The 10,982-nt window shown below is 43.7% G+C and overlaps 1 protein-coding gene across 1 annotated transcript in view; it reads right to left on the bottom strand.

Moving 5' to 3' along the window:
- Positions 1-3,252, bottom strand: part of igsf11 (immunoglobulin superfamily member 11) — a 109,772-nt gene extending 106,520 nt beyond the window's left edge. Inside the window, exon 1 of the mRNA XM_080771578.1 lies at positions 3,180-3,252. Coding sequence (XP_080627704.1) covers positions 3,180-3,240 — 61 coding nt within the window. The 5' untranslated portion in view covers positions 3,241-3,252. The remainder of the gene's footprint in view (positions 1-3,179) is intronic.
- Between the last annotated feature and the right edge of the window lie 7,730 nt (positions 3,253-10,982).

The raw sequence follows: 10,982 nt of genomic DNA, 5'->3' as shown, positions 1-10,982 counted from the left end.
GTTGTTTTACAGACGGGTAAAAGGGGGCAGTTGTTTTACAGACGGGTGAAAAGGGGGCAGTTGTTTTACAGACGGGTGAAAAGGGGGCAGTTGTTTTACAGACGGGTGAAAAGGGGGCAGTTGTTTTACAGACGGGTGAAAAGGGGGCAGTTGTTTTACAGACGGGTAAAAGGGGGCAGTTGTTTTACAGACGGGTGAAAAGGGGGCAGTTGTTTTACAGACGGGTGAAAAGGGGGCAGTTGTTTTACAGACGGGTGAAAAGGGGGCAGTTGTTTTACAGACGGGTAAAAGGGGGCAGTTGTTTTACAGACGGGTGAAAAGGGGGCAGTTGTTTTACAGACGGGTAAAAGGGGGCAGTTGTTTTACAGACGGGTAAAAGGGCCGGAGCCCCCTCTGACGTGTATGTGTGCACCACAGCGTGCTCAGAGTGTTTGTGTCGCTAACGGCCGGTCAGAGACTCTGAGTCACATGATGGTATCATCTCTGCACTAATCTGGAAGGATTACAGGCCAACCGTCTGTCTGTCTGTCTGTCTGTCTGTCTGTCTGTCTGTCTGTCTGTCTGCCTGTCTGTCTGTCTGTCTGCCTGCCTGCCTTTCTGTCTGCCTGCCTGTCTGTCTGTCTGTCTGTCTGTCAATATGAAATAACACCACCAGTCGACCAGTGTTGTTTTCATCGACTAAAACTAAAGACGAAAAATGTTCGTCGACTAAAACCTTTTTTTTCACTGACAAAAAAAGAACGAATGGAAACTAAATGAAGAACAATGAGCTACGATGACTAAAACTATGAGACTAAATATTCGGACAATTTCGTAGACGAATAAAAACCGACTAAAATGTCAGGAAGGGACTATATTATTATAAAACCTTATATTATATACTTATTCTATAAAACAGACTCTAGTGGACAAGAGATCCAGCATAACTCATTTCACACAATTAGTTGCATGCTGAAAATAGCCGATCTACAAGCTCACCACGCGTCGCACTGCGACACGTTGTGAGCTTGTAGATCGGCTATTTTCAGATTTACTAGAGATTTACTCAAATCTTTTGATATTTAGTCGACTGAAACTAGACTTAACACTAAAACATGACTGAAACTAAATGAAGTTTCATTCCAAAGACTATGACTATAACTAAATTAGAAAAATGCACAACGGCTCCCACTAGCCCATTCTGACCTGAGATCAGATTCATACGAGGTTTCCACTGGACACACACTGGACTGATGAACCCATTCTGACCTGAGATCAGATTAAAAAAATGTCAGTCGTTCTTCGAATTTTTCAAAAATAGCAGACCTACAAGCTCGTATCGCGCCACTCGGTGGCGCGATATGAGCTTGTAGATCTGCTATTTTTCAATAGGTAAAGCATGACATGATGCTATAACACCAAAATGGGTGCCCGGTCAGAATGGGCTAGAACGGCTCACACATCCATGTTCTCCAAGGAGACATGGATGGATTCTTCTTGGTTTGGGGCCCAGTTGTGGAATACATGGGAGTAGAATACGCAGAAATATTATCAAGAGGTTTGGCAAATTAAGGAAATATTCACGTTAAGAACAAAGGCTTTAAGATTTCTAAGACTACATGAACAAGTATATAAGTAGTAAGAAGAAGATGATTGCGAACGCAGTGAGCACTTACTATGAGACCTAGCAGATCATGTCTGTGTGTCTGTCTGTCCGTGTGTCTGTCCCGCAATCCAAATATGGAGTGTGTTGCATCAGCAATAACTCAGCTCCATATATGGGCACAAAAGGGGCCAGGTCCACTCAGCTCCATATATGGGCACAAAAGGGGCCAGTGATTTGTTTGTTGTGGACCCTTTTGTGCCCATATATGGAGATTGCAATTTACGATCTGCGTTCGCTTCCCGCGTTCGCGCGTCTTACTCGTATATGGACGTATGTATGATTAATGTATGTCGGTTAGTCTGTGTATGTATATGTGAGTCATGTATCGGTTTGTACAAAAATGAAATAAAATGGATGAAAAGAAAAATGCACTATTTATTTTTTTTGCCATGACGTGAACATGGAACCCAGTGGATCAGCCTCAACTAAACCACCAGGACGTGAACATGGAACCCAGTGGATCAGCCTCAACTAAACCACCAGGACGTGAACATGGAACCCAGTGGATCAGCCTCAACTAAACCACCAGGACGTGAACATGGAACCCAGTGGATCAGCCTCAACTAAACCACCAGGACGTGAACATGGAACCCAGTGGATCAGCCTCAACTAAACCACCAGGACGTGAACATGGAACCCAGTGGATCAGCCTCAACTAAACCACCAGGACGTGAACATGGAACCCAGTGGATCAGCCTCAACTAAACCACCAGGACGTGAACATGGAACCCAGTGGATCAGCCTCAACTAAAGCCATGAAATAAAATCACTCTGTCCGGTACATTGCTTTAACCCATTCTGGTGTTTTAAACCATTATTTTATCTATTGGAAAATACCAGATCTATAAGCTCATAGCACTGCCGTGCTCACAACACTCCATATTTGGACATGCCTGGCATCACAACATACTCCATATTTGGGAATAAAGGGACACAGACAGACAGACACATAGCTTGTACAAAGGACATAAACACTGCCAGTCAGTCGTCCAATAGGAGAACAGCATGTTACAGTCAGCCAATAGAAGAACAGACCTTTACAGTCAGCCAATAGGAGAACAGATCTTTACAGTCAGCCAATAGGAGAACAGCTACAGTCAGCCAATAGGAGAACAGACCTTTACAGTCAGCCAATAGGAGAACAGCCCGTTACAGTCAGCCAATAGAAGAACAGCCCATTACAGTCAGCCAATAGGAGAACAGACCTTTACAGTCAGCCAATAGGAGAACAGCCCATTACAGTCAGCCAATAGGAGAACAGACGTTTACAGTCAGCCAATAGGAGAACAGACCTTTACAGTCAGCCAATAGGAGAACAGCCCATTACAGTCAGCCAATAGGAGAACAGACGTTTACAGTCAGCCAATAGGAGAACAGACCTTTACAGTCAGCCAATAGGAGAACAGCTCATCACAAGGCAGCACATTGATCGTTACAATAAAGTTGACCCATGTACTTCAGTTTGTCAATAACAAACACACACACACACACACACACACACACACACACACACACACACACACAGTTGTCTTACCTTCCATGAGGAACAGGACGGCCCAGGCTATCCACAGGTCACTGTGCTTAAACTTGGCCATGATTTAAGACGAATGATGTCTCCTTTTAAAGGACGGATGATGTCTCCTCGTGTCTCTGCGAAGGATGAAGGATGTCTCCTCGTTGTTTTGGAAAGAATTAGGACGTCTCCATGACTCTCTGTCGATGCTCCAAAGAATTAGACTCGACTCTCGAAGAATTTATACTCCAAAGTAAAGTTGAAGCGAGTCCGCGTTGTTTCTGCTTCAAAACCACCACAGGCCAGCAGAACAAACTGTTATTATTGTTGTAATTATTACAATTATTATAAGTATTGTTATTATTATTGTTGCAGCATCAACGCCTGCGGAGTTGAGACGCTGTTAATGTCGTTGTTTAAATAAATAAAAAGATGAAGAAAAACTAAATAATTCCACCAACAACGAGAGGGATTAATGTTTTACATCCAAAGTGTTCTTCTCTCCATGATCCTGCCTTCGACTTTATTTCTTTATTCCTGTTGTTGTTAAAAATTAATCCGTTTTTCGTCCCAAAAAGAAAAGGAAAAAAAAACCTGCTCCTTAATATAGAATATACTCCTTAATTGTTCCGTTAGCGAAGCCCAAAAAAACATTTCCACCAAAAGAAGAAAAGAAAATGTTTTGATTTAAAAACAAATTAAATCCAAATCGTCCATCCGTTGAGATTCTTCTCCCGTTTGTTGTTGAAGAGTCGAGGTTTCTTGTCCAGGAGAGTAAATAAAAAAAAAAGCCCGCTGCTAAATATAAGAAGGGTTATTTCTCCTTGAGTTTGGTGTAGAAGAAGGTCCAGAATCAACCAGTCCAGTCTGTGTGAATCAATGCATTCCTTACAGTCACACTTCACAGACCGAATGGACGCTACGCTGTCTCTGGCGTTCATTTACTTACAGTACAACACACTGTACCGCTGCTCCATGGGTGTGTGAGCGGCTCTGAACGCACTGCTGAATTCACTCTAGCCGCTGATTGAAGCTCCACCGGGTTGCCACGTTGTGGGAGAAACAAGCACTGGTGGATGAGGAAGGGGGGGGGGGGGGGATTCTGGCCGGCGCTATATTTATGCAGATCAACAACTACACTTTAGAAACAACTTAAGACCAAATAAACAACTACACTATAGAAACAAGACCAAATAGACAACTACACTTTATAAACAAGACCAAATAAACATCTACACTTTAGAAACAAGACCAAATAAACAACTACACTTTAGAAACAGGACCAAATAAACAACTACACTTTAGAAACAGGACCAAATAAACAACTACACTTTAGAAACAGGACCAAATAAACAACTACACTTTAGAAACAAGACCAAATAAACAAAGCATTATTTTGTATACAGGAAAAAAACAAAACACAAGCCCATTGTCGCTTTTAATGAGCAGACATGGCAACCCTCAGGCTGTTTCCATGGAGACCACATGACGCCACCAGTCCCACGGTCAGAGGAGGGACGCTGGCGACCCCTGCTGGTGGAGATGGGAACATGCATGCTCTTGGTGTGTAGATTAGAATGGATACATTTCAAACCAAGTAAAAGCACAATAAAAGTCAACACAAAATAACTGTTACTTTTCAAATAGCCGATCTACAAGCTCACAGCGTGTCTGTAGATCTACAAGCTCACAGCGTGTCTGTAGATCTACAAGCTCACAGCGTGTCTGTAGATCTACAAGCTCACAACGTGTAAGTGTAGATCTACAAGCTCACAACGTGTAAGTGTAGATCTACAAGCTCACGTGTCCTTGTAGATCTACAAGCTCACAACGTGTCCTTGTAGATCGGATTGTATTGTAAAATGTTTTTTAAAATAGTAAAAAAAAATGAAATAAAATAAAATAAAAAGGCAAATAAGTTTAGATATATGGGGTAAACTCCTTGCTCTAAACCAGCGTGGTTACTTTCAAACACCCTGGTTTGGTCCAAACCAGGGTGTTTTAATCCATTTTGGCCGGGAACCTCTTTTGGTGTTTTAAGGATTATGTTACACTTTAGCTATTGAAAAATAGCAGATATACAAGTTCATAGCGCGCACTCGGTGCGGCACTCGGTGCCGCTATGAATCAAAATGAAATGCTATGAAATACATGAAATATATATTTTTTTTATTTCGACGTCTGGCCTAAAGGGCTTAAAACAACCTGGTTTGGTCTAAACCAGGTGTTTTAAACACAGAACTCGGTTCAGTTCTAGATTCATGGAACCTTTCACAGGCTTCCCCACTCTTTTTGGGGTTCCCGTTTTGAACCAACTTTTAGTTTAGGCTTCTATTCTGAACCAGTTCAGTTCATAGTGTTTCTATTCTGAACCAGTTCAGTTCATAGTGTTTCTATTCTGAACCAGTTCAGTTCATAGTTCAGTTCAGTTCAGTTCATAGTGTTTCTATTCTGAACCAGTTCAGTTCATAGTTCAGTTCAGTTCAGTTCATAGTGTTTCTATTCTGAACCAGTTCAGTTCAGTTCAGTTCATAGTGTTTCTGATTGATTTATGTATTAACAGTTTGCAGAATTACAGTAACATTTCAAGCACAACTCAATACAAAGACTGTTAACTCTGAGTGGACAACACTATAAAGCATTACACTGGTTTATAACAGGGTCCACCTCGTTCAATTCATCAAGTGTGTCACGCGCTGCATGCCAGAGGGAGCAACCCTGCACCTGGTTCATCTCTTATGAGCCAAGCATATTATTATTACGGTTACGTTTAAATTCATGATGATGTGTACCATTTCTCCTCTATTGGCTCCAATTAAGTCTTCATATATCTTCTTATATAAACCATCTTAGCTTGAAGTGCTCTCGGTAGTGCTGTAGGTACACAAGATTCGATACACCACCAAGATACCCTGCATGTACCTGTCTAAATACTTCACTAAGATACCCATGTACCTGTCTAAATACTTCCTTAATGTTAACGAAGTCCACACCCACAACACCAGAGGGAGTGCAACAAACCATGTACAACCCAGATTCGGCACAAACAAGGGACTAAATTATTTTCGCTCCTATGCCACCAAAATGTGGAACGCCCTACCAACAGTCATTAAGACATGTGAATCCCTTGACTCCTTCAAAACCGCCACAGCTGGGTGGGGATTGTTCGCTATGCTAACAAGATGTCCGCTATGCTAACATGATGCTCACTATGCTAACAGGATGTTCAGATTATACGACAAACGATGACAAGAAGAAAGTTAAATCATGTTTGGTATTATTTTATTATCTTATTATTTTATTATAAATGTACTTCTTAAGAGTTGCATTACATTTTGACCGTTTTAAAGTCACATGGTTTTTTTCTACTTTATACAGATTTTAAACATTATTTTGTCCCCAAAAAGAAAGAAAAAACAACTCCCAAAAAACGATGCTGTGTTTATTCACACTACTGCCCCCTACAGTTCATGTATAAAGACAACAGGATGGGACAACAAATGGACCGCTATTCACCCGGCGGTCATTTTGCTCTGACATCAAACTCTCCCCCATAGCTCCGCCCACAGAGTATGACGTCAGGGCATAATGGCCACGGTTAATACCCCCCCCCCCCCCCCCGACTGAGATGACTGTAGTGCTAAAGTCACATGCACGTCACGTGCACATCAAGACACCCCCCCCCCCCATGACTCCAGACTGAAGTATGGATCCCATAGCCTGAGGTATGGATCCCATAGCCTGAAGTATGGATCCCATAGCCTTTAGTATAGATCCCATAGCCTTTAGTATAGATCCCATAGCCTGAAGTATGGATCCCATAGCCTGAAGTATGGATCCCATAGCCTTTAGTATAGATCCCATAGCCTGAAGTATGGATCCCATAGCCTGAAGTATGGATCCCATAGCCTTTAGTATAGATCCCATAGCCTGAGGTATGGATCCCATAGCCCAAGGTATGGATCCCATAGCTTGAAGTATGGATCCCATAGCCTTTAGTATAGATCCCATAGCCTGAGGTATGGATCCCATAGCCCGAAGTATGGATCCCATAGCCCAAGGTATGGATCCCATAGCCTGAAGTATGGATCCCATAGCCTGAAGTATGGATGCCATAGCCCGAAGTATAGATCCCATAGCCTGAAGTATGGATCCCATAGCCTGAAGTATGGATCCCATAGCCTGAGGTATGGATCCCATAGCCTGAAGTATGGATCCCATAGCCTGAGGTATAGATCCCATAGCCTGAAGTATAGATCCCATAGCCTGAAGTATGGATCCCATAGCCTGAAGTATAGATCCCATAGCCTGAAGTATGGATCCCATAGCCTGAAGCCAACCTTGTCAAATAGAACGCCCATACATATCTGTGAACCATAAAGACATGTTGGCAGAGTGAACATGAAACCTAATGTTTAGTTTGATAATAAAATAAACCGTTTTAATTACTAATGACTCTGGTCTGGAACTATGACCATTCACCTATTTCTACTGGCCCTGTGTGTGTGTGTGTGTGTGTGTGTGTGTGTTTTCAGAAAGTAGGACCAGCGACCTCATTGGCCACTGCAGTAGGTTGGAGTAACCTCATTGGCCGCTGCAGTAGGTTGGAGTAACCTCATTGGCCACTGCAGTAGGTTGGAGTAACCTCATTGGCCGCTGCAGTAGGTTGGAGTAACCTCATTGGCCACTGCAGTAGGTTGGAGTAACCTCATTGGCCACTGCAGTAGGTTGGAGTAACCTCATTGGCCACTGCAGTAGGTTGGAGTAACCTCATTGGTCGCTGCAGTAGGTTGGAGTAACCTCATTGGCCGCTGCAGTTCGTTGGAGTAACCTCATTGGCCACTGCAGTAGGTTGGAGTAACCTCATTGGTCGCTGCAGTAGGTTGGAGTAACCTCATTGGCCACTGCAGTAGGTTGGAGTAACCTCATTGGTTGCTGCAGTAGGTTGGAGTAACCTCATTGGCCACTGCAGTAGGTTGGAGTAACCTCATTGGCCACTGCAGTAGGTTGGAGCGACCTCATTGGCCACTGCAGTAGGTTGGAGTAACCTCATTGGCCGCTGCAGTTGGTTGGAGCGACCTCATTGGCCGCTGCAGTTCGTTGGAGTAACCTCATTGGCCGCTGCCGTTCGTTGGCGCGAACGCTGTGTGACTACTGGCCAATCACAGCAATGTGGCCGGTTCCAATTATTCTACCGATTAGTCGTGCATGATTTAAATGTTAAACGATGTCTGAAGATGATTTGAAGAAACAGAAGGTCCTTCAAACACTTTGACGGCTTTAGATTCACACGTTTAATCGCCCAGGGTTATTAAATCAGAGGTTATTTAATCCATCAAATCAGAGGTTATTTAATCCATCAAATCAGAGGTTATTTAATCCATCAAATCAGAGCGCCCAGCGATTTATAGCAACAGAGCACATTAAGCGACACACCAGGCGTTAACCCGGATGTGGCTGAAGTAGCTAAATGTAGCCACAACACCCCCGAGGCGATCGACAACAACGGGAGGTATGATTAATTCTAACGAGACTAGCGACGGGACCGCGACGGTGGGCCGTCTGACACGCGATCTTTGCTTAGGATTGGACGGAATGATTTAGATCAAGTTATTCACGCTTTAAGATTTTCAGCTAAAATGGCGGAACATTTTTGATGACGTCCCAACCCGAAAATGACAGAGTGTTGCGCAACATACACTCCTCCCAGCCTGTGGAGCAACAGACACTCCTCCCAGCCTGTGGAGCAACAGACACTCCTCCCAGCCTGTGGAGCAACAGACACTCCTCCCAGCCTGTGGAGCGATGCGATGCGATCGGTTTTGATATCAAAAAATCTCCGTCCTGTGCGCCAGGCGTTACTAATTGATAGGGAGGTGAACTTTGTCCTGTGAAGAAGATTTTTCGTCTTAGTTTTAGTCGACAAAATCAACACTGCTGTGAGGTTTAGGGGGTAGGGCTTTAGGGTATGGTGTCAGCCTATTGGCTGTCGGAAACAAACACATGCACGCCCAATTATTTACTTATTTACGCCAGCAGTGAATGAGTTTTAAGAATCCATCTGTTCTCGTGACACGATTTAGAGAACTAAAAAAAAAAGCGCTTGATTTGATTCTCGGAGGAACAGGAAGTGATGCTCGGAGGAACAGGAAGTGATGCTCGGAGGAACAGGAAGTGATGCTCGGAGGAACAGCAGAACCAGACAGGAACAGGAAGTGATGCGTGAGATGATTCCACTGGTTTCAGATGTTTGTGCAGATAAATCAAGCTCCCCCTCTGTGTGTGTGTGTGTGTGTGTGTGTGTGCGTGTGTGCGTACGTACGTGCATACATGCACGCTCCTGTACACTCTCCCTCTTACACAAAACAATACAACAAATAACAGTTAAATCATGATGACAGTAAAAAATAACAATAATAACAATAATACAACAAAAATAAATACAAAAAACAACGAGTGCTAATTATTATTCCAGTGTTTTAGAGTCAGTTCAGAGCATAGTCCCCTCAGTGTGTTTTAGAGTCAGTTCAGAGCATAGTCCCCTCAGTGTGTTTTAGAGTCAGTTCAGAGCATAGTCCCCTCAGTGTGTTTTAGAGTCAGTTCAGAGCATAGTCCCCTCAGTGTGTTTTAGAGTCAGTTCAGAGCATAGTCCCCTCAGTGTGTTTCAGAGTCAGTTCAGAGCATAGTCCCCTCAGTGTGTTTAGAGTCAGTTCAGAGCATAGTCCCCTCAGTGTGTTTTAGAGTCAGTTCAGAGCATAGTCCCCTCAGTGTGTTTTAGAGTCAGTTCAGAGCATAGTCCCCTCAGTGTGTTTAGAGTCAGTTCAGAGCATAGTCCCCTCAGTGTGTTTAGAGTCAGTTCAGAGCATAGTCCCCTCAGTGTGTTTTAGAGTCAGTTCAGAGCATAGTCCCCTCAGTGTGTTTCAGAGTCAGTTCAGAGCATAGTCCCCTCAGTGTGTTTCAGAGTCAGTTCAGAGCAGTCCCCTCAGTGTGTTTTAGAGTCAGTTCAGAGCATAGTCCCCTCAGTGTGTTTCAGAGTCAGTTCAGAGCATAGTCCCCTCAGTGTGTTTCAGAGTCAGTTCAGAGCATAGTCCCCTCAGTGTGTTTTAGAGTCAGTTCAGAGCATAGTCCCCTCAGTGTGTTTAGAGTCAGTTCAGAGCATAGTCCCCTCAGTGTGTTTAGAGTCAGTTCAGAGCATAGTCCCCTCAGTGTGTTTAGAGTCAGTTCAGAGCATAGTCCCCTCAGTGTGGTTTAGAGTCAGTTCAGAGCATAGTCCCCTCAGTGTGTTTAGAGTCAGTTCAGAGCATAGTCCCCTCAGTGTGTTTAGAGTCAGTTCAGAGCATAGTCCCCTCAGTGTGTTTAGAGTCAGTTCAGAGCATAGTCCCCTCAGTGTGTTTAGAGTCAGTTCAGAGCATAGTCCCCTCAGTGTGGTTTAGAGTCAGTTCAGAGCATAGTCCCCTCAGTGTGTTTAGAGTCAGTTCAGAGCATAGTCCCCTCAGTGTGTTTTAGAGTCAATTCAGAGCATAGTCCCCTCAGTGTGTTTAGAGTCAGTTCAGAGCATAGTCCCCTCAGTGTGTTTAGAGTCAGTTCAGAGCATAGTCCCCTCAGTGTGTTTTAGAGTCAGTTCAGAGCATAGTCCCCTCAGTGTGTTTAGAGTCAGTTCAGAGCATAGTCCCCTCAGTGTGTTTTAGAGTCAGTTCAGAGCATAGTCCCCTCAATGTGTTTTAGAGTCAGTTCAGAGCATAGTCCCCTCAGTGTGTTTAGAGTCAGTTCAGAGCATAGTCCCCTCAGTGTGTTTAGAGTCAGTTCAGAGCATAGTCCCCTCAG

This window comes from Protomyctophum bolini (assembly GCF_963924005.1).
Source record: "Protomyctophum bolini genome assembly, chromosome: 9".
Classification (NCBI taxonomy): Eukaryota; Metazoa; Chordata; class Actinopteri; order Myctophiformes; family Myctophidae; genus Protomyctophum; species Protomyctophum bolini.
This window is presented reverse-complemented; position numbering and strand designations above follow the sequence as displayed.